We start from the raw sequence: 24,828 nt of genomic DNA, 5'->3' as shown, positions 1-24,828 counted from the left end.
ATTCTGTTGTTGTTTCAATGTGTACGTAACTATAGGGGACGTCGTGACGTCATAGGAATAGACATGCCCCGAATATAGTGCAACAACATGGTATAAAGGTTGCATGCATTGAACACAACACACCTCCAAAAATGTCTGGTAATAAAAATAGTTTGCCATAAAATATATATTCAGGACTCAAAACAATTCAATCACAGTTATGCATGTTTGATTTTGACATTATTAACAACAATTTATTGAAGATGGATTAGGAGAAAGATAATTACACCAAGAAATCAAGACCCTGAAAGCCTCTTGTGAACTACATGCATGAAACACACATAACAATGATAGACATCTCCCCTGTTTTAATTTGTATATTGAGTCCTACCATACCATATTACAATCAACAAAACGACAGGATATATGGTAGTTGTGCGTGGTCCGAAGAGGCAATAATATAATCATTGAGAATACACACATTGATGTTTTTATTAGATTGATTGTATTTAACATGGATGTTTGATTGAGAGGTAGACATGTACAATCAAAATATTTTTTTAATGCACAAAACATTAAATATCTCAGTTAATGCCTTCTGACGTCCATTGAATTTATGACAGACTTTGAAATTAGAACAAAATAATAAGACACAAACTAAAAGTCATGTTGGAACAAGGTACAATTAGTATGCTTTGCAAATTTAAACATCTGGAAATTGATGCAAAATTATGAGAGATTCAGTCCCCTTAAAATAAGCCTTTGCCTTTTTTAATGCTCAGCTGCTTCCATAGAGGCAGGCTGGCAAACAGGTTTTTAGACATTCCAAATATGGCACTGAAGTCTGAGTCTGAGAGATGTTTCTGGACGACAGAGGAGGGAGAGAGAGAAGAAGGAGACCATTTACATTTTTCAAGGCAACATTCAAGTGTAAAGAATACATTTGTCAAGACACTTAAAACAAGTTGTACTACACCGTAACTCATAGTAGCGTATTGAGGAGAGAATCTACTTTTCACACTTTAAAAACTACCAATGAATACAGCATCTGAGTGTATCAGTGTGGCAGTACTTTGAACACTAGTCACGTCATTATAGCAGCTCAGTACACCTACCTCCTTTTGGGTGGGTTCGACACCCTTAGGCAGCTCATTGGCTAGTTTGTTGATCAGGTCCTTTGGTGGGTAAGACTGGAAGTTCTTCTTGGTCTCAACACCATTCTGCTCCTGAGAGGCAAAGATTAGATTCAGGAGTTTGTCTGACAATTCTTTTTTACACAACGGCTGCCGAGGCATAATGGATGTGTAATAATTTTTGTCCAGACAAACTAAACAATCAGTTGTATCACAACCAAAGTGGGTTGTAAATCTGTTGTATGGCCTGAGTGTGTACAGGGCCAATACAATTGAGGTATCGCTTAGTCTATTGGGTTGAGTTCACAGCAAGGTTAGGTCAATTGATTGATGGATCCAGCTCATCATTTTCTCAATCCCTCTCTTTACACCAAGTTTTGGTGAATGTATAGATAAATAAAATTGTGCTTACATTTGTGATCCTTATGAGGAATGTCACCTCCCCCAACTCTTTCTTCAGCTCTTCGTAAGTTTTCCCTCCCTAACACAACAAATGTGTGTACAGTATTATTGATGGAATCTATTAACTTAAACAGTTGTGTACAATTTTTGACACACACACACACACACACACACTCGCGCACACAAGCACACACACACACACGCACAAACACACAGACATACACACACACAGGCCGAGAGTTCATCTGGAAGAGAAGGAGATCACTTGCACTCACGCTCCATTTGGAGGGGTCCCAGGCGGTGAACCAGCCGGTGAAGGTGGGGGGTTCGTACCCCTGCTTGATGAGGAGGATGGGGGTGTCAGGGTCCCGGGACCCTGGGTGGGTTCGCAGGTACTCCTGACTGGTGACCACAGCCTCCTTCTTCTCCAACTCATTGGCCTCATTCCCTACCCAGAGGAAAACCTGGATGCAACATGATCAGATATCTGATGACGGTTCACAAATGTAATATAAAATATAAAACTATACAAAATAAAGTAAGCTTTATGTGACATCGCTTTGATTGCAGACCTATTACCTTTTTGTTAGTATAATGTTTTATAATTGTGTGATTTACTTTATACCAATTTGGTTAACATTGCAAGTTGTGTTTTAACAATACACACTGTACCTGGTCCCACGTGTCTAGCAGCATGACATCATCCTCGCTGAGGTCATCCTGTGTGAACTGGGTCACCTCGGTAACGATGAAACGGCCAGTCTTATTGGAGCATTCAAAGAGACGCTGCTGATGATCCAGAGCAGCCTGCTGTAGTCTTTCAGAGACAAGAAACACACACACACAAATCTAAATACACCAAACTGTTTACTTGAAATCCAACATATCTAGCACAGTGATTCACATCAATCCACATGGATTAGGATTGCAATCACTTCACTAACGTAATACAGCTGCTCCAATTGACATTATATGAAAGAATATTTGGTTGAAATACAGATAATGGCAAGGTAACATACTGCCATACTTTATGACAGTTTATTACCTCTTGTCGTTGGCATAAGGGGCCTTCCCTCCAAGTAAATCCCAGAATTCAACAGGCTCCTGACCCTCCACCACGATCTCCTCAGCAGTTGAGTGCTGTCCAATTACAGAACTGACCTCCTTAGCCATGGCTCTCTCATCCCCACTTGATCCCTGCCAATCAGAGAGAGACTATTAGACAGAATGTTGTACCATCTCTATATCTCTGTGTCTGCGTCCCAAATGGCACCCTATTCCCTACACCCCTCAAACTCAACTCTAGACCTCGAAGCATGTTCTACTTCATTTTTTTCATTGTTCCCCTTCAGTCAGGGACTGATTTTGATCTGTGACACCAGGTGTGTGCAATTAATTATCTGGTAGAACAGAAAACCAGCAGGCTCCACACCTGGTATCCACACCTGGATATACCTATTTATCCTCCCTACAGTACCTTGCCACACCACAGGTGGATCCCGGACTGGCTCCTCAGCAGAAAGACATCGTTTGAGTTGAGCGAGGCTGCCAGGGCCGGCACCTCGATGGCTTTGGTGTTGGAGGCGTCAGAACCGTGGACCTGGAACAATCTGATGGGTGGCTCTGGGTCAGATGTCCCTTTTCTGGAGGTACCACCCTGAGGAACAGAAGATGAGGAGAGCAGGTCAGGTTTGATTTAAATATGTTGTAATAAATTACTTCATGGTTTGAAATCCTAAATCAGCCTATAATCACGGATAAACAAAAGACAATCCATTGATCTCAGAAAATGAAAACCAGTTTCACAATTCTTAAATTGTATCATTGTACCATTAAATCAAAAACAAAACTGTCTCACCTCAAATATAACCATTTTACCCTTGAACATGGCCATGAAGTGTCTGGGTTCCTTGCCCATGGTGATCCTTACTTGTACAGGCTGGTCACCATACTTTTGATCCAGGGCCACGGCCTGGAAGGCAGATGCCGCTATCTCATCCTGAGAGGCATGACGCCCCTGAAAAAAAATATTAACTGTAATGATGATGTATTTAGGTCTAAAGTAATGCAATTTTATTGCCATGTTATTACAAATAAATGGATGAACCTTCATGCGTTCTACAATGGCAGTAAGCTCCTTTACCTGCCACATGTAAAGGAGGTAGTTGAGCTTGTTGTGGACCTCATAAGTGTAGAGCACCAGGTAGCAGTCTCCTCCATAGAAGAAGCCATGCCACTGGGGTTCCACTGGGACCAGCTCCAGGTCCTCGATACGCCACACCTGCATGTGTCACAGAGAGTGAATGAAATATCCACAAGGAACAAACAGTGAGTCAAATGACCGAGAGATATCTTGGAACAAATTACATAAATCAGAGTTAATGTTTTTGTGAGTTTACCTGCACTTGGCCAGTGCCATCATCCACCATGCGCTCCTGTGCTGCTACATCTGGCATCACATGCATCCGTGTGGCATCAAACTTCTCCTGAGTGACGTTGGCTAAGGTATATATGTATACAGTATTAGTCAAACGTTTGGACACACCTACTCATTCTTTATTTTTATTATTTTCTACATTGTAGAATAATAGTGAATACATCAAAACTATGAAATAACACTTATATAACAATCATATAAAACTATGAAATAACATTTATAATAACACACAACCAAAAAAGTGTTAAACAAATCTAAATATATATTATATTTGAGATTCTTCAAAGTAGCCACCCTTGCCTTGATGATAGCTTTGCCTTGAACACTTTTTTGGTTACTACATGATTCCATATGTGTTATTTCATTGTGTTGATGTCTTCACTATTATTATACAATGTAGACATAGTGGCTCAGTTGGTAGAGCATGGTGTTTGCAATGCCAGCGTGGTGTGTGCAACGCCAGGGTTGTGGGTTCGATTCCCACGGGGGGCCAGTACAAAAAAATGCATGAAACGAAATGTATGTATTCACTACTGTATGTCACTCTGGATAAGAGCGTCTGCTAAATGACTAAAATGTAAATGTAATAAAAAACCTTGAACGAGTAGGTGTGTCCAAACGTATTACTGGTACTGAATATATACACCACCGTTCAAAAGTTTGGGGTCACTTAGAAATGTCCTTGTTTTTTAAAGAAAAGCACATTTTTTGTCCATTAAAATAACATAAAGTTAATCAGAAATACAGTATAGACATTGTTAATGTTGTAAATGACTAATGTAGCTGGAAATGGCTGATTTTTTATGCAATTTTCGCACCAAACTACGTACATCTCTAGGAGACAGAACGCGTCTCCTTCCTGAGCGGTATGACGGCTGCTTGGTCCCATGGTGTTTATACTTGTGTACTATTGTTTGAACAGATGAACGTGATACCTTCAGGCGTTTGGAAATTGCTCCCAAGGATGAACCAAACTTGTGGAGGTCTACAATTTTTTTTCTGAGGTCTTGGCTGATTTCTTTTGATTTTCCCATGATGTCAAGCAAAGAGGCACAGAATTTGAAGGTAGGCCTTGAAAAACATCCACAGGTACACCTCCAATTGACTCAAATGATGTCAATTAGCCTATCAGAAGCTTCTAAAGCCATGACACCATTCTCTGGAATTTTCCAAGCAGTTTAAAGGCACAGTCAACTTAGTGTATGTAAACTTCTGACCCACTGGAATTGTGATACAGTGAATTATAAGTGAAATAATCTGTCTGTAAACAATTGTTGGAAAAATTACTTGTGTCATGCACAAGGTACATGTCCTAACTGACTTGCCAAAACTACAGTTTGTTAACAAGAAATTTGTGGAGTGGTTGAAAAACGAGTTTTAATGACTCCAACCTAAGTGTATGTAAACTTCTGACTTCAACTATACATATATATATATATATATATATATATAAAGTAACAACGGTGTTGAATCACAAAATAAAGACAAACACAAAGTGAGGAATTAGATACTAAAGATAGTATTTTCCAAGCACTCATGTCAGACATACATTCAAAAGGGGGAAAGGTAGTCACTTAAAGACAATACCTTTTATCCCATTTCTAGCTATTGATTTGGATCTGGTACCTAACATAGAAACACATACCCACTCTCCCCACATTGTGTGTTTTCCCCAGGCCTACAGTCTGCTCCTTCACACTCCAGCTCTGGAACAGCTGCTTAAAGAGGGCAGACTCTGCCCCATCATTCACTGTCTCCACATTGGTGGTGGTGGGGTAGTTCTTCAGCTTAATGAACTCCTGTTCACAGAGGAAGGAGACAGATTCAGTGCATTCCCATCAGATACTGCAACTGGTTACTTGGCACACGAAACTCAAGCTGCCACTCTGGCTGATTTTCTGTTACAAAAAGAGGAAACAAAAAGAAGATACCATACAGTATGTACAGTATGTGTGATCTCTTATACCCACCAAAGCTCTGGACATGGCAGCCTGTCTCTCTGCCTTGTTGGCTTGCTTCCCCTTCCACACAAAGATCTTCACCCCTCCCTGGTCTAGGAAATAACAGTCCTGGAGAAAGATTAAGTCACATGAGCTAATGTCTATAACTGGGAACCCACAACTCTTCATAATGCTTATATCAAATGATGTCCGACTTGTACAATTTTCTGCTCTGCAGACTTACATCATGATTTAACATGTCCTGAACCAGTGGCCTAGTGGCAACTTCTATGACTTTCATCTGGCCCTCAGCATCAGACACACTGTTGGGGAAAGGACATACTTACTAATGACTAAGTATGATTTTAGCCTGAGTGCCAGTCATGCTATCATGCCAACTTCTTGTATCTTATTTCATGCCAAACATGGCTTGGACTAGGCTAACTATGATTCAGAATGAGTTTTAAACTTATTGGAGTTAACTTTTTTTGCAATAAATGCCTGACACAATCCAAACAGGCAAAAATACAGGACATCTGGACATGGGCCCTTAGCCACTCACTGGTACAGAGTAAGCTGCGCTTTCTGTTGTTGGTCAGCTATTTCATCAGGCGTTCCACTGGGCAGCTTGGAGGTCCGTTGCCCCAGGATGCTAGTCAGGATGTCCATCAGTTTAGAGGAATTTGCCTCTGCTTCCCCCTCTATCACCCCTATCTCTGTCCGACCCCCTCGCTCCCTGTCCCGAATGTCTTTAGCCAGCAGCATGCCCTAAAAGTCACAGAATGTAAAGTTAGAGATGTCGTTCCATGAAAAGAGTGCATGTTGCGTCCCTTTGATATTTTCAGTAGAAATTGTTCACCAATATTGCATTTTAAAAGTCTGTTAAATTAAACGAAGTGCCCTTTAATATATACCACCTGGAGAATTCGATAAATCCGATTTTTTTTATATGAATTAAGGCTTATAAAGTGCAACATTTCTGCATTTGTACATGTCCCTCCATCAACCCTGTGTCACTTTTAGGGAGATTTCAACCCACTTCAACCCACCAAACACTTTCCCAAGTTTCATCATCATTGTGAAGCCCAAGTTATTTACTTGATTTGCCAAAGTAATTTCTGAAGATTATTTATTTCATGTGATTAGTGGTTCAATTTATGTCTCTCCCTCTTTTAAGGTCAACCCTGTTACAATAACTGCATTTTTATTGAGTTTTCAATCCTTTTTTTCCAAAAGAAACATTGAACATCTAATAGTCAAATCATAGTGTAAACGCAAGTGAGCTGGTTCTACTCTTTTTGGCAATTTTCTGGTGTTTTGTGATGGGACAACTGAACAGGTCGAGCATAACACCTGTCAACCCTGTTACCCATAGATAGACACGCTAGAAATGTTTTAGCAATAAACATTTTTTTGTGAAGTTTGCATTCAACTGCCACTCTCTGTTGCACACAACAAGCTTCCATCCCCCTGTCACAATGGGATTTATGTCTGATCTAAGATGAAATCATCAACCCGGTTATGGTCAACCCTGTTACTTTATTTGGCACTTAATAAGCACTTATTATAATATTTTTGGTGGAATAACCCAGAGGTACGTGATTGAGTTACTGTGATTCTAATCTAAAGTGTTGATTCTAATGTGTTTCTACTAGGGGTCTCTTCAGCCAATCTTTAGGGGAGTGGATTTCACTTCAACCACTCTTGGTTTATTGAGCTACCAATGTGGAATTAGCTTCATCGTGTCAGTGATTGGAGGTATGTGTAATAAGATTACATTGACTTCACTGTTGATACACTCCTTGAGAACAGCAATTGCACAGATCGTTACCGTACCTTGAGCCTCTCCTGTCTGTTGCTCTCTGGTCCATTCCACTGAATGATGGTTTTACCACAGTCCAAGAGAAAGACATCCCCAAGATTGAAGCTTTTCCAGCTCATCTCTACCTACAGTGTGGGCAAAATTGTGCCAGATACATTGCAAGTTAATTTTCAAGCATTTTCAGCGGCACTTCCTGTTGTGTTACACAGAATGAAATCCCCCTGTATCTGTGTTTCTCACCTCCATGGCGCTGACCCTTTTCTTCCCTTTCACATGCAGCAGTCTCTGGATGTCATAACTGTTGGTCTCTATGTGTTTCATTCCTGATGCCACCCCACCCTTCTTATAGCTGTAGGAGACAGAGAGGTAAGTAGGCTATAAAATCAATTTCTCTTGGTTTTATTACAGTGTAATGTCTGTATTGCGTGCACAAAATACATTGTGTTTTTAGTGACGTTGAAATAAGAGCTTTTGCTCAATAATCAAATCTGTATGGGTGGGTACACTAATCACCATTGATAACTATGCTCCTTTGCCTAACCTACACCCACAGAAGAATTACCCACAGTGCTTCAGAATAAGATCAGAATGGGAATACTGAACAGAGTATAACGATGAGATTGTTTGATTGCTCTCTCTCTCGCTATATATGTGTGTATATATATATATATATATATATATATATATATATATATATATATATAAATTATATGTACAGTGCCTTGCAAAAGTATCCATCCCCCTTAGCGTTTTTCCTATTTTGTTGCATTACAACCTGTAATTTAAATGGATATTTATTTGGATTTCATGTAATGGACATACACAAAATAGTCCAAATTGGTGAAGTGAAATGAAAAAAATAACTTGTTTAAAAAAATTATACAAAATTAAAAACAGAAAAGTGGTGTGTGCATATGTACTCACCCCCTTTGCTGTAAAGCCCCAAAATAAGATCTGGTGCAACCAATTACCTTCAGAAGTCACATAATTAGTTAAATAAAGTCCGCCTGTGTGCAGTCTAAGTGTCACATGATCTGTCACATGATCTCAGTATATATATACCTGTTCTGAAAGGCCCCAGAGTCTGCAACACCACTAAGCAAGGGGCACCACCAAGCAAGCGTCACCATGAAGACCAAGGAGCTCTCCAAACAAGTCAGGGACAAAGTTGTGGAGCAGTACAGCTCAGGGTTGGGTTATAAAATAATATCAGTAACTTTGAACATCCCACGAGCACCATTAAATCCATTATTAAAAATGGAAAGAATATGGCACCACAACAAACCTGCCAAGAGAGGGCCGCCCACCAAAGCTCACGGACCAGGCAAGGAGGGCATTAATCAGAGAGGCAACAATGTCACGGCTGTTTGAAAGAGCGGACCAAGATGCAGTGTTTTCGTAGTTCCACATGTTTTATTTAAATCAGTGAAACCGAATGCAACAATTAACACTTTAAGTAAATACAAAACAACAAACCGTGACGCTGGAGGAACATAAACCTCACGAAGAACAATCACCCACAAACACCTGTGGGACAAACCTAAACTTAAATCGGACCTCCAATTAGAGACAACGACAACCTGCCTACTCTAATTGGAGGTCATGCCAAATAACACCAACATAGAAATACAAACCTAGAACCAAAACATAGACATACAAAAACCAGACAAACACCCCCTGTCACGCCCTGACCTACTCTACCATAGAAAATAACCACTCACTATGGTCAGGACGTGACAAACAAAGACACCAAAGATAACCCTGAAGGAGCTGCAAAGCTTCACAGTGGAGATTGGATATATATACCATAGGACCACTTTTAGCCGTACACTCCACAGAGCTGGGCTTTACGGAAGAGTGGCCATAAAAAAAGCCATTGTTTAAAAAAAATTAAAAATAAGCAAACATGTTTGATGTTCGCCAAAAGGCATGTGGGAGACTCCCCAAACATATGGAAGACTGTACTCTGGTCAGATGAGACTAAAATTGAGCTTTTTGGCCATCAAGGAAAATGCTATGTCTGGCGCAAACCCAACACCTCTCATCACCCCGAGAACACCATCCCCACAGTGATGCATGGTGGTGGCAGCATCATGCTGTGGGGATGTTTTTCATCGGCAGGGACTGGGAAACTGGTCAGAATTGAAGGAATGATGGATGGCGCTAAATACAGGGAAATACTTGAGGGAAACCTGTTTCAGTCTTCCAGAGATTTGAGACTGGGACGGAGGTTCACCTTCCAGTAGGACAATGACCCTAAGCATAATGCTAAAGCAACACTTGAGTGGTTTAAGGGGAAACATTTAAATGTCTTGGAATGGCCTGGTCAAAGCCCAGACCTCAATCCAATTGAGAATCTGTGGTATGACTAAAAGATTGCTGTAAACCAACGGAACCCATCCAACTTGAAGGGGCTGGAGCAGTTTGCCTTGAAGAATGGGCAAAAATCCCAGTGGCTAGATGTGCCAAGCTTATAGATACATACCCCGGGACTTGCAGCTGTAATTGCTGCAAAAGGTGGCTCTACAAAGTATTGACTTTGGGGGGGGGGTGAATAGGTATGCACCCTCAAGTTTTCTGTTTTTTTGTCTTATTTGTCATTTGTTTCACAAGAAAAAATATTTTGCATCTTCAAAGTGGTAGGCATGTTGTGTAAGTCAAATGATACAAACCCCCCCAAAAATCTATTTTAATTCCAGGTTGTAAGGCAACAAAATAGAAAAAAATCCAAGGGCGTGAATACTTTCGCAAGCCACTGTATATACTTACATGACCCCTTGTTTGAAGTATCCCCGGAAGGCATCCGACTCATGGTTCTGGGCCTCGCGGTGCTGGATGGGCCCTGATCCCAGGAACTCATCCAGCTGGATGGTGTAGACTGCGGCCGCACCCTGTTCATCCTGACTGGACTGGGAGCCGATCCAGTAGTGGATGTCATAGGTCAGAGAGCTGCCCACTTTCTGGGTCTGAGACAGACAGGGGGAGATAAAGAGAGAGAGAGATCAATATGCCCCCCTAAACACAACTACAACAAAACAACCAACAAAAACGGGTCACAACTCCTGCAGCTCTGTTGCACGCTGGGTCTGTACATAGTCAATGATAGGCTTCGAGGGAACTACATCTGTAGGTACACCTATAGCTCATCTCTTGGCAGTAATACTGCAGGCTACTTTATCACTGACCTTAACCCAGAGTTTCTCAAAGCGTTCACAGTTAGCCCACTGACAACCCTATCAGATCACAGCAAAATCACAATCTACTTGAAGAGAGCAATACTCAACCATGAGGCATCGAAGCCGAAAAAACTGCATGCTATTGAGAAATGCTATCGATGGAAGGAGGTTAGTGTATGTAACCGATGTGAAATGGCTAGTTAGTTAGCGGTGGTGCACGCTAATAGCGTTTCAATTAGTGACGTCACTCGCTCTGAGACCTGAAGTGGTTGTTCCCCTTGCGTTGCAAGGGCCGCGGCTTTTGTGGCGCGATGGGTAACGATGCTTCGTGGGTGTCAGTTGTCGATGTGTGCAAGGGTCCCTGGTTCGAGCCCAGGTTGGGGCGAAGAGAGGGACGGAACCTACACTGTTACATGTAGATACCTACCAAAAAACAATTGGCCAAAAACAAAGCCAATCACCCCTAGAGAACTTCCTGGACAAAATGTTTCCCTGCAATAGTGAAGGTGTAAACTTAGAAGTAGGAAGCCTGAACAATATATTTGACCTATCAGCTAACACATCACATTTTAATTCAGGCAGAAAACCTAAGAAAACTAACAACAATGAGAAATGGCTTAATGAAGAGCTATCTATTCAAAATTGAGATGTATGGATAAACCACTTCTCCAACCTTTTCAGCAATATAACGCAATTTCTAACATTTCATAAAAACTGTTTTCACTTTGTCATTATGGGGTATTGTATGTAGATTGATGAGAGAAAAATACAAGTTAATCAAATTTAGAATAATACAAAGAATAAGAGCAAAAATCAGCTATTAAAGACTACCAGAACCCACTGGATTCTCCAATTACATTGGATGAGCTACAGGACAAATACAGACCCTCCAACCCAAAAAGGCCTGTGGTGTTAATGGTATACTAAACAAAATGATAAAATATACAGACCACAAATTCAAATAGGCTATTCTTAAACTCTCCAACATTATTCTTAGGTCTGGCATATTCCCCAATTTTTGGAACCAAAGTCTGATCACCACATGCCACAAAAGTGGAGACAAATTTCACCCCAATAATTACTGTGGAATCTGTGTCAACAGCAATCTCAGAAAAATCCTCTGCAGTATCATCAACAGCAGTCTCCAACATTTCCTCAGTGAAAACAATGTCCTGAGCAAATGTCAAATTGGCTTCTTACCAAAAAAACATACGACAGACCACGTACACAGTGCATTTGGAAAGTATTCAGACCCCTTGACTTTTCCACATTTTGTTACATTACAGCCTTATTCTAAAATTGATTAAATTGTATTTTTCTCTCATCAATCTACATACAATACCCCATAATGACAAAGTGAAAACAGTTTTTTTGAAATGTTAGAAATGTTAAAAAACAGAAATATCTTATTTACATAAGTATTCAGACCCTTTGCTATGAGACTCGAAATTGAGCTTAGGTGCATCCTGTTTCCATTGATCATCCTTGAGATGTTTCTACAACTTGATTGGTGTCCACCTGTGGTAAATTCAATTGATTGGAAATTATTTGGAAAGGCACACACCTGTCTATATAAGGTCCCACAGTTGAGAATGCATGTCAGAGCAAAAACCAAGCCATGAGGTCGAAGGAATTGAATTTACCACAGGTGGACTCCAATCAAGTTGTAGAAACATCTCAAGGATGATGAATGGAAACAGGATGCACCTGAGCTCAATTTCAAGTCTCATAGCAAAGGGTCTAAATACTTATGTAAATAACGTATCTGTTGTTTTTTGTAAATAAATTTGCAAACATTTCTAAAAACCGATTTTTCATTTTCATTATGCGGTATTGTGTGTAGAAGGATGAGGATTTATTATTTATTTCATCCATTTTAGAATACGGCTGTAACAAAATGTGGGAAAAGTGAAGGGGTACACCCTGCACACAATTATTGACAAACAAAACAAAAAAGTATTTTCATGCTTTGTTGATTTCAAGCTTTTAATTCATTTTGGCATGAGGGTCTGCTATACAAATTGATGGAAAGCGGTATTGGGGGAAAAACATGTGACAATATAAAATCAATGTACGCATCGATTGCGATCAATGGTTGACCTCCAAGTAATTCATATTCGATCACCAAACATTTCTGTAAAAAACAACACTGATAAACCTTTGCGTTCATATTATATATATTTTTCGTTTAGCACTGTTGGCGGTAGATGCATTTGATTCAGCAGCCCTAGCACCTGGAAGGCAAAGTGTTCCCATTTTGAACCATTTCATGTGTCTGAAGGTAGAACTCTGCATACTCGGCAGGCCCAGATAGCAAATCAAGTGCACTATAGGCTTACTGCTGGCCAATCAGATAGCTCACATCACCGTGTCTGCACAGTTTCCTCGAGCCATAGGCTGTAAAAAGAAGCCTCGAGCGCACAGCAATGTTGCTCATGTGAGATTTCAAAACCATGACTAGAGAGAGACTAAATGAATACAGCAAAGAGCTGCTGTTTTTATAAGTAAGTTCATGTTTAAATTGTTATTCAGCACGTAAACACTTAGTTCAACACTTTTATAGGCCATAAAATGTGCGTTCTCTGTACTTCCACTTACGTTACTACCAGCAGTTCAGCAATGAATGAGTATAGCAAAGTGTTTCGTTTAAGCTTGCGTTGTTATTATTAGCGCCTTGTGTCTTTTTTAATATCAAGGAATATTTCACTTTCTCATAGGAGTAACATGAGGCAGAAATAATGCAGTGCGACTTAACCTCTCTCGGGTATGTGGGACGTCCCACCTAGTCAACAGCCAGTGGAATCGAGTGGCGCGATATTCAAAAACCTTAAAAATGCTATCACTTCAATTTCTCAAACATATTACTATTTTACACCATTTTAAAGACAAGACTCTCGTTAATCTAACCACATTGTCCGATTTCAAAAAGGCTTTACAACGAAAGCAAAACATTAGATTATGTCAGGAGAGTACCCAGCCAGAAATAATCAGACACCCATTTTTCAAGCTAGCATATGTCACAAAAACCAACACCACAGCTAAATGCAGCACTAACCTTTGATGATCTTCATCAGATGACACTCCTAGGACATTATGTTATACAATACATGCATGTTTTGTTCAATCAAGTTCATATTTATATCAAAAACCAGCTTTTTACATTAGCATGTGACGTTCAGAACTAGCATACCCACCGAAAACTTCCGGTGAATTTACTAAATTACTTACGATAAACGTTCACAAAAAACATAACAATTATTTAAAGAATTATAGATACCGAACTCCTTTATGCAATCGCGGTGTCAGATTTTAAAATAGCTTTTCGGCAAAAGCACATTTTGCAATATTCTGAGTAGATAGCTCGCCATCACGGGCTAGCTAATTTGACTCCCACCAAGTTTGGCGTTCACTAAACTCAGAATTACTATAAGAAAAATTGGATTACCTTTGCAGTTCTTCGTCAGAATGCACTCCCAGGACTTCTACTTCAACCACAAATGTTGTTTTGGTTCAAAATAATCCATAGTTATGTTCAAATATCCTCTGTTTTGTCCGTGCGTTCAGGTCCCTATCCGAACGGTGACGCGCGGATGCATGTCGTGACAAAAAATTTCAAAATATTCCATTACCGTACTTCGAAGCATGTCAAACGCTGTTTGAAATCAATTTTTATGCGATTTGTCTCGTAAAATAGCAATAATATTCCGACCTGGAGACGTTGTTTTCGTTCAAAGACTGAAATAAGAAAATGGTGTCTTCACGTGCATGCGCTCGCCCGTGTCATTGTTCTCAGATCAACCACTATCCAAATGCGCTACTGTTTTTCAGCCAGGGACTGCAGAGTCATCATTCCCCGTTCTGGCGCCTTCTGAGAGCCTATGGGAGCCTTAGAAAATGTCACGTTACAGCAGAGATCCTCTGTTTTCGATAAAGAGGCTATAGAAGGCCAAGAAATGGTCAGAGAGGGCACTTCCTGTATAGAATCTTCTCAGGTTTTGGCCTGCCATATGAGTTCTGTTATACTCACAGACACCATTCAAACAGTTTTAGAAACTTTAGTGTGTTTTCTATCCAAATCAAACAATTATATGCATATTCTAGTTTCTGGGCAGGAGTAATAACCAGATTAAATCGGGTACGTTTTTTATCCGGACGTGAAAATACTGCCCCCTACCCAAGAGAGGTTAAGTTTTGCCATCAGCTGGAAGACTGTATCCAGCTGACAGTGAGGCAGGAGAGAGGCAGCTTCACCGCTGCACTCCCTCCCTCCTCTCAGATGCAGGCCATTAGTGCAGTAAAATAAAATAAAAAGCTAATTATTATGCACACTCAGCTGTGCCTCTCAAGTAATACAATAAATTGTCTATTACTAGTGTGATCATATACCTACAATTGTTTTATATAATTTCCAAATGATCTGAGAAGAACAAGATTGGCAGGGAAATTCAAGCATAGCCAATACGCAGTGATACTGTATTGGGCCTATAGCCTACTGTACAAAGCTCATAGCTACAGAACTGTTTTTAATAGGTTAATGTTGCATAGGCTTATGTTTTGAAAAATATCTGAGCGGTAGATGTTGGCTTGCTTTTGGACTCAGAAAGTGTTCTTGACTCAGAAAAGGTTGATGACCACTGCGCTAGACCACACAAATAAGTATACCTACCTTGGCCTAAACCAGGGGCCCAACTTTGGTTTTAAAAGTAGGGGGGGACATAATTACTATTATTATATATTTTTTATCCAGTCGGATAAACACTCCAAACAGCCTACCCGACCACTCGGAGGCGTCCGCATGGTCCTAAATCACACCGCTGCCTCGTTTTGTATCACATTCCAATGATAAAACTGGGGGGGGGGCATGTGAAAGTTGAGCTCCTGGCCTAAACACATTGCTTGACTTCGGCCAGAGCAGTACAGAGCGCCATACCGGCACTTCAAAGTTTAGGGGAACTGCGTACCACCTCCTCTATAAAACAAAGTAGTCTATCGCCGGGCCCAGATTCACACACAGGCAAAAAATTATTGATCGAAGTGGAATGAAGGCGGGATCTGCATTGAATAGCAATGGAGAGTAGGCATTCATTTCCTGATTCCGTTTTGTTCAACTTTATTTTCTGCTAGTCTGTGAATCTGTGCATGACAGTAAACTGTTCGAAATTGCACATGCATCCTGAATGCACATGATGCGCTGTTCCAAGTTGTCAAATTAGGGATTGTAAAGTCATGAAAAGTCCTAGAAATGAGTTTAATAATTTTTGTTATGTAATTCATAAAGGCCCATTTTTAAATTGGAATGATGCTTCAGTGCCTGTCTGTGTGTGCTGTTTGTATGCCAGTGCGAGTGGGCCGTTGCCTGAGAAAGAGCGCGACATTTCAGCAGAAGGTATAAAATAATTACAGGCAAGTCTAACTAGATAGCCAATTCAAAACATAACTTGTAGAAATGATCTTGCTATAGCTAACTAAGCATTAATGTCGTTGTCACATTCCACCACCACTATAGAGCCTAAATAAATCTGTACTGTTGGAAAGTTGGGATTCCCCTCTATTAAACAGTAGCCAAATTTGCGACAATGTAAAATAAATATTTGAAGAATAGTCTAATTGACAAATAACATGCTGTGCATAGATCTCCCCCAAAACATGAATATTATAGCCTTATATATAAATATGTCTAGTTAGATACCTGGCTTTGAAGTAGCTTACTTTATCCATTTGATCCCTGATTCATTGAATGAGGGAATCATTTTAGAAAGACAAAAGTATTTTGTTGTAATGTTGCAATATTTTATATCAAGGGTGGTAACCATCCTCCAGGATAGCTACTGGGTGTGCAGGCTTTTGTTCAAGCCCTGGTCTAACCACATTGTAGTCAAAACAGGAGCTGCTCAACAGGGCCTTGATAAGTACATTTGGGTGTTTCGAGGCTGGATCAAAAAGCCTCCTCACCCAGGAGCTCTCCAGATTGACGGTTGGCCACATGTTGACAACATGTGACTAACTGGAGTTCTACTTCGTTGGGGGTTAAGTGCCTTGATCAAGGGCACAATGGCAGGAGATGGTAAGTCTACATGGGATCAGACACAGCAGCTATCCAGTGTCAATAATGCTTACTTTTCATGTACGGTATAATAATAGTCATGAAAATGCGGTTACAAATCATGGAGAAGTAATGGAAAATGTGTATAAACCATTAACAGTAAATAATCAGGTCTCTATAGCATAATGTAATTTGTGAATTTCGGTGAACATAGTCTAATGAACCAACTTGGAAAAAGACAGCTCCTGCACTTCTTTCATCCCAAGTCAAGCATTACTTAAACATCAACACTACAGGTAACTTCCACAAGGCTGTGAATGATCTAAGAGACAAGGCAAGAAAGGCTTTCTACGCCATCAAAAGGAACATAAAACTCGACATTGCAATTAGGGTCTGGCTAAAAATACTTGAATCAGTTATAGAACCCCTTGCTCTCTGGTTGTGAGGTCTAGGGGTCCACTAACCAACCAAGAATTCACAAAATTTGAAAAAACACCCAATTTAGACGCTGCATGCAGAATTCTGCAAAAATGTAGTTAGTGTACAACGCAAAACTCCGAACAATGCAGAGCATAATTAGGACTATATCCGGTAGTTATCCAAATCCAGAATAGAGATGTTAAATTGTACAACCACCTAAAACAAACCGATGCCCAAACATTCCATGACAAAGCCCTCCAATAGAGAGAGATGAACCTAGAGAAGAGTCCCCTCAGCCAGCTGGTTCTGGGGCTCTGTTCACAAACACAAACAGACCCCACAGAGCTCCAGGACAATTAAACAAAAGTGAGAATTAGACCCAACCAAATTATGAGAAAGCAAAAAGAGAACTATTTGACAAACTGGAAAGAATTAACCAAAAAACAGCAAATTGGAATGCTATCTGGCCCTAAACAGAGAGTAGACAGTGGCAGAACACCTGACCTCTGTGACTGACCCAAAATTAAAGAACATCGTTGCTATTGAGCGAGGCCGTCATAGCTCTCGAGAGAAGACAGGCTATGTGCACACTGGCCGCAAAATGTGGTGGAAACTGAGCTGAACTTCCTGCCAAATGCATGACCCCATTAGAGATACGTATTTCTCACAGATCACACAGACCCACAAAGAATTTGAAAACAAATAAAACATTGATAAACTCCCATATTTGTTTGGCAAAATACCACAATGTGCAATCACAGCATCAAGATGTGTGGCCCGTAGCCATGAGAAAAGGGCAACCAGTGGAGCAGAAACAACATTGTAAATACCACCAATACTTATCTGTTTATTTATCTTCCCTACTATTCCTACTACAACTATTTGCACATTGCTAAAACACTATACATAGTTGATAATATAACACTTGCAATGTCTTTATCATTTTGAAACCTTTATGAGTGCAATGTTTACTGTTCATTTCTAATAATTGTTTGTTGATGTTTTGTGTCTTCTCACTTTTGTTTATTGTTTACTACCCTTGCTTTCTCAATGTAAACATGTTTCCCATGTAAATAAAGCCCCATTGAATTGAGCGAGAGAGAGAGCGAGAGAGATAGATCCACTGCCTTTAGAAAGTATTTACACCCCTTGACTTTTTCCACATTTTGTTGTGTTACAACCTGAAACTAAAATGAATTAAATTGAGATTTTGTGTCACTGGCCTACACACAATACCCCATAATGTCAAAGTTGAATTATGTTTTTATCTAAAATGTCTTCAACCCCTTTGTTATTGCAAGTCACATAATAGGTTGCATGGACTCACTCTATGTGCAATAATGGTGTTTAACATGATCTGTACCCCACACATACAATTATCTGTAAGGTCCCTCAGTCGAGCAGTGAATTTCAAACACAGATTCAACCACAAAGACCAGGAAGGTTTTCCAATGTCTCGCAAAGAAGGGCACCTATTGGTAGATAGGTAAAAATACAAAAAACAAACATTGAATATCCCTTTGAGCATGGTGAAGTTATTAATGACACTTTGGATGGTGTATCAATACACCTAGTCACTAAAAATATACAGGCATCCTTCCTAACTTAGTTGCCGGAGAGGAAGGAAACCACTCAGGGATTTCACCACTAGCCAATGGTGACAGTTACAGAGTTTAATGGCTGATAGGAGAAAACTGAGGATGGATCAACAACATTGTAGTTATTCCACAACACTAACCTAAATGACAGCGTGAAAAGAAGTAGACCTGTACAGAATAAAAAAATATTCCAAAACATGCATCCTGTTTGCAATAAGGCACGAAAGTAAAACGGCAAAAAATTTGGCAAAGAAATTAACTTTATATCCTGAATACAAAGTGTTATGTTTGGGGCAAATCCAACACATGACTGAGTACCACGCTTCATATTTTCAAGCATGGTGCTGGCTGCATCATGTTATGGGTATGCTTGTCATCTGCAAGGACTAGGAATTATTATTTTTTAGATACAAATAAACAGAATAGAACTAAGCACAGGCAAAATCCTAGAGGAAAACCTGGTTCACTCTGCTTTCCAACAGACACTGGGAGACAAGTTTACTTTTCAGCAGGACAAAAAACTAAAATGCAAGGCAAAATATACACTGGAGTTGCTTACCAAGACGACATTGAATGTTCCTGAGTGGCCTAGTTACAGTTTTGACTTAAATCGGCTTGAAAGCTATGTCAAGATTTGAAAATGGCTGTCTAGCAATTATCAACAACCAACTGATAGGGCTTGAAGAGACTTTCCCAGAAAGACTCACAGATTCTAACATGTATTGACTCAGGGGGTTGAATAGTTATGTAATCAAGATAATGTATATTAGTATTTTATTTTTCATAATTTTGTTTTACCAATATTAGAATTTTTGTGTAGATCATTGACAAAAAATTACCATTAAATCCATTTTAATCTTGTAACACAACAACATGTGGAAAAAGTCATGGGGTGTGAATACTTTCTGAAGGCACTGTAGATAGATAGACAGAGAGACAGATAGGGAGAGGGTGGAGATGGGGGAGATAGAAAGAAGAGGAGGTAGAGGCAGACAGACAAACAAACAAACAGAGAGAGATAGAAAGAGGAAGCATCACAAAGAGCATTTTGTGACTCACAGGACTTCAAACCAGGACCAATGGTATATAGCCGTTAGCAAGCAAATACTGTCACCACTATGATAATCATGCAAAACAGACTCCAAAGCAAACACACTGATTCCCTCCAGGGCATTAATAACATGCAGTGCCTAGTGAAAGTCTACACACCCTATGCACAGTCTTCACATTTTGCTGCCTTAAAATGTAATCTAAAAATTGATTAAATGTGTGTGTGTGGGGTGGGGTGGGGGGGTTCCCTACAGATCAACACAACATTTTCAAAGTTTAAAGGAAGTTATAGAAAATGTAAAAAAAATAATGTCTGGATTGCGTATGTTTTCACACCCCAGAGTTAAAAAAAATCCCATAGGGCGGCGCACAATTGGCCCAGCGTCGTCCGGGTTTGGACTGGGTAGGCCGTCATTGTAAATAAGAATGCATTCTTAACTGACTTGTCTAGTCAATATGTGGTTAAATAAATGTAAAAAAGAAAAATCTTGGTGGAAGCACTTTTGGCAGCCATTACAGCTGTGAATCATTTAGAAAATGGTTCTACCAACATTTAGGGCAATATATCCATTGTTTTTGTCAAAATTGCTCAATCACATTACATTTGGTTGGGAATCATTGATGGACTGCAATATTCAAACTTTGTTTCAGATTTTTCAAGCAGATTGAAGCCAGGACTGAGACTGGACCGTTCAGAAACACGTAACACCACTTTGAAAGCCATTCTGGTGTGTCTTTGGCATTAACATTGGTGTAATTGTCTTGCTGTAAAATAAAACTCTATCCCAGGGTATTCCGAAGGCTGAGGCTGGTTTTCCTCTAACTTTTTACCTGGGATTTGCTCTTTTCATATTTATTTTGAAAAGACAAACTCCTCAGTTCCTGCCGATGACAAGCATACATATAACATGATGCTGCCACCACAATACTTGAAAATAGAGAGGGTTTCCCTCTGTAATGTGTTGTATTGGATTTGACCCAAACCTGTAGTTTTTTTATTTAATGTATTCGTTGTGTTGTCTTGCAGTATTGCATAACATCCTTGTTGCAAACAGAATGGATGATTTGGAGTGGATGTTTTACTTTATCATACAGGCTAGTAATATGGAGTGAATGCAATGTTGTGGATCCCTTTGTATTTTCAAGAATTGTGGTGGCAGCATCATGTTATGGGTATGCTTGTCACTGGCAGGGACTGGGGAGTTTGTCAGGATCAAAATAAATATGAACGGAGCAAAGCCCAGGTAAAAAGTTGAGAGGAAAACCTGCCGTAGTCTTCTGAAAACCTAACCTTGGGTTTTATATTTCTGCAGGACAATTACACATATGTTAATGTGAAGACACACCAGAATGGCTTACCAAGAGGAGTTGAGTGTTCCTAAATGGTCCAGTCTCAGTCCCGACTTAAATCTATTTAAAAAATCTGAGACAAGGATTAAATATTGCTTTCCATCAATGATTCCCAAGCAAATTTATTGAGCTTGACCAGTTTTGACAAAAATGATGGATATATGTTGCTCTAAGAGTTGTGCAAAGTTAGTAGAATTATTCACAGCTGTAATGGCTGCCAAAGGTGCTTTCACCAAGTATTAACTCTAGCATGTGAAGACATAGTCATTCAAGAAATCTTAGGGTTTTTTGAGTTAATTTGGAAATGATTCTATAGCTTTCTTTCACTTTGAAAATGTTGAGTAGGCCTCCCGAGTGGTGCAGCGGTCTGCAGTGCAGTGCTAAAGGCGTCACTACAGATCTGGGTTCAATCCCGGGCTGTGTTGCAGCCGGCTGTGACCGGGAGACCCATGAGGCAGGGCACAATTAGCCCAGCGTTGTCCAGGTTAGGGAGTGTTTGGCCGGCTGGGATGTACTTGTCCCATCGCGCTCTAGCGAATCCTGTGGTGGGCCGGGCACTTGCACGCTGACGCGATTGCCAGTTGTACTGTGTTTTCTCCAACACGTTGTTGCAGCTGGCTTCCGGCTTAAGCGAGCAGTGTGTCAAAAAGCAGGGCGGCTTGGTAGGGTCGTGTTTCAGAGGACGCATGGCTCTCGACCTTCGCCTCTCCCGAGTCCGTACGGGAGTTGAAGCAATGAGACAAGACTGTAACTACCAATTGGATATCATAAAAAAAGGGGTAAAAAGTACCAGAATTTTTTTGGGGAGAAGTTGTGTATATCTGTAGAGGGGAAAAAAATATTGAATCCCTTTTAGATTACATTTTAAGACAGAAAAATGTGAAGAGGGGTGTGTAGACTTTCACTAGGCATTGTAAATCAGAACTCCCTCATTCAACAAATGAATGTGCTGACATAACATCCCTGATGAGTATCATGGCCCCGAGACTCACAGAGAGTAGGATGTAGCAGTCGCCCTCGTAGAAGTTGCCATGTGATTTTTCAGGGACCTGCACCAGCTCCATTTTCTGTGAGGACAAAGAAATGCAGATGTCTGTCTTTTTCACAACTGACTTTGTGAAATCCACACCCTGATCATTTTCAAAGAATACACTGACTGACAGCTGCCTTACCTCAATTCGCCAGATTATAATCCCAGGATTGTGGGTTACTGCTCTGAATGTGTACTCCATGTTTCTCAGATAAAGGCAATCTCAATCTATGTTGGAAAGTTCCTTGGACCTGATTTTTGGACCCTGGAAGAAGGAGTATTTCTGTAACCACTGAACCAAATTGCATTATCTGACACAGGAGGTTATTGAGATGGATATTAAAAAGGACTTCAATATCAATTTCAGGATTACTGGAGGTTTACTGCAGAACGAATGTATTTGCATCAAAAAATGGGTGTTGTCGGAAGAAGAGGGAGAAGCATTCAAAAGCACTGCGTTGCCATTGACATCCACTATTATACATTAGATTGTCAATGTCACAAAGTTCCCAACATACTGTGACCTTTACTGTTCACAACATACTGTGAACTTTACTGTTCTGATGGTCAAAGCTGTGTATACCTATATCGATCCAGCCATAAAATATCCTAATTCTCTTCTCTCAATACACACGATGAAACTCAGAAATCACAGAGGGCAGATATGATCAAGTCAAACAGTACCTGGAGTTGCTGTTGCAGAGGTAGAAGACAAGGGTGTACAGCTAGAAAGTTACTTGCTTGATTGTAGGAGTAAGTGTCTCTGTGTGTGTCTGGATGGTTCTTCTGTTGACTCAAGGTTGGACACAGCAGTACATCCCCAGGTGAGTACCAGAGGATTTAGGATTGTCACTGGGGCATCAAAGCATTCTTCTTCTCCTCTTCCTCCTCCTGGCCCTTGGACCCTGGGAGATTTGCCTGAGTTTGCATGTTCCAGGACCTCTCCTATCGCTCCATCCAATCGCTGATTAGAGAAAAGGAAAGATACACAAATCAGCAGGGAAATGAGAGAGCAGACACGACTCATATTCAAAAGACCCACGGGCTGAAAGGACACATTAGTGATAGTGGAGGTGGGAGGAAAGGGGGAGAGGAGGTGTAGAAAGAAAGGGAGGGAGGGGGAGTAATAAATAACCCTCCCTTTGCCAGGAAATGCATCTGGCTGTATGAGGAAGGAAGCCACAGAGCTATAGATGTTTTGATAAATGTTGCACTGCACAATGGACTATTGATGCTGTAATGTAGTTGCTGCCTATAATAACTAGGCATTAGAAGGTCCTCCCCAGTAGAGGGTATACTGTAGGAGAGGTCCTAAGAGTCATACATAGTAGAGGCCTATACTGTAGGAGAGGTCCTAAGAGTCATACATAGTAGAGGCCTATACTGTAGGAGAGGTCCTAAGAGTCATACATAGTAGAGGCCTATACTGTAGGAGAGGTCCTAAGAGTCATACCTAGTAGAGGCCTATACTGTAGGAGAGATCCTAAGAGTCATACATAGTAGAGGCCTATACTGTAGGAGAGGTCCTAAGAGTCATACCTAGTAGAGGCCTATACTGTGGAGAGGTCCTAAGAGCCATCTCCAGTAGAGGGTATACTGTAGGAGAGGTCCTAAGAGTCATACCTAGTAGATGCCTATACTGTAGGAGAGGTCCTAAGAGTCATACATAGTAGATGCCTATACTGTGGAGAGGTCCTAAGAGCCATCTCCAGTAGAGGGTATACTGTAGGAGAGGTCCTAAGAGTCATACCTAGTAGAGGCCTATATTGTGGAGAGGTCCTAAGAGCCATACCTAGTAGAGGCCTATACTGTGGAGAGGTCCTAAGAGCCATCTCCAGTAGAGGGTATACTGTAGGAGAGGTCCTAAGAGTCATACCTAGTAGAGGCCTATACTGTGGAGAGGTCCTAAGAGCCATACCTAGTAGATGCCTATACTGTAGGATAGGTCCTAAGAGTCATACATAGTAGAGGCCTATACTGTAGGAGAACCCCTAAGAGTCATACATAGTAGAGGCCAATACTGTGGAGAGGTCCTAAGAGCCATCTCCAGTAGAGGCCTATACTGTAGGAGAGGTCCTAAGAGTCATACCTAGTAGATGCCTATACTGTAGGAGAGGTCCTACGAGTCATACATAGTAGAGGCCTATACTGTAGGAGAGGTCCTAAGAGTCATACATAGTAGAGGCCTATACTGTGGAGAGGTCCTAAGAGTCATACCTAGTAGAGGCCTATACTGTAGGAGAGGTCCTAAGAGTCATACCTAGTAGATGCCTATACTGTAGGAGAGATCCTAAGAGTCATACATAGTAGAGGCCTATACTGTAGGAGAGGTCCTAAGAGTCATACATAGTAGAGGCCTATACTGTAGGAGAGATCCTAAGAGTCATACCTAGTAGAGGCCTATACTGTAGGAGAGGTCCTAAGAGTCATACATAGTAGAGGCCTATA

General features: G+C 40.6%; 1 protein-coding gene across 2 annotated transcripts; it reads right to left on the bottom strand.

The window, feature by feature from the left end:
- Positions 1–206: 206 nt before the first annotated feature.
- On the bottom strand, positions 207–23,511 carry LOC115150449 (advillin). 2 transcript variants are annotated; one of them, XM_029693748.1, is made up of 21 exons: positions 23,065–23,511; positions 22,523–22,645; positions 22,343–22,417; positions 10,483–10,679; positions 9,190–9,240; positions 7,954–8,062; positions 7,728–7,838; positions 6,454–6,659; positions 6,136–6,214; positions 5,922–6,020; positions 5,597–5,750; positions 3,914–4,014; positions 3,658–3,795; positions 3,373–3,531; positions 2,992–3,171; positions 2,560–2,711; positions 2,187–2,331; positions 1,790–1,978; positions 1,525–1,593; positions 1,095–1,205; positions 207–842 (listed from the first exon to the last, which is right to left on the bottom strand). In XM_029693748.1, the coding sequence occupies exons 2-21, from the start codon at positions 22,580–22,582 to the stop codon at positions 729–731; spliced, it is 2,499 nt and encodes an 832-aa protein (XP_029549608.1). In that variant the 5' UTR covers positions 22,583–22,645; positions 23,065–23,511; the 3' UTR covers positions 207–728. The 2 variants fall into 2 exon arrangements, with proteins under 2 accessions (XP_029549608.1, XP_029549609.1); XM_029693749.1 differs by lacking the exon at positions 9,190–9,240 and having other exon boundaries at positions 23,065–23,508.
- Positions 23,512–24,828: the final 1,317 nt, after the last annotated feature.

Source organism: Salmo trutta, chromosome 16 (genome assembly GCF_901001165.1).
Source record: "Salmo trutta chromosome 16, fSalTru1.1, whole genome shotgun sequence".
Lineage (NCBI taxonomy): Eukaryota > Metazoa > Chordata > Actinopteri > Salmoniformes > Salmonidae > Salmo > Salmo trutta.
This window is presented reverse-complemented; position numbering and strand designations above follow the sequence as displayed.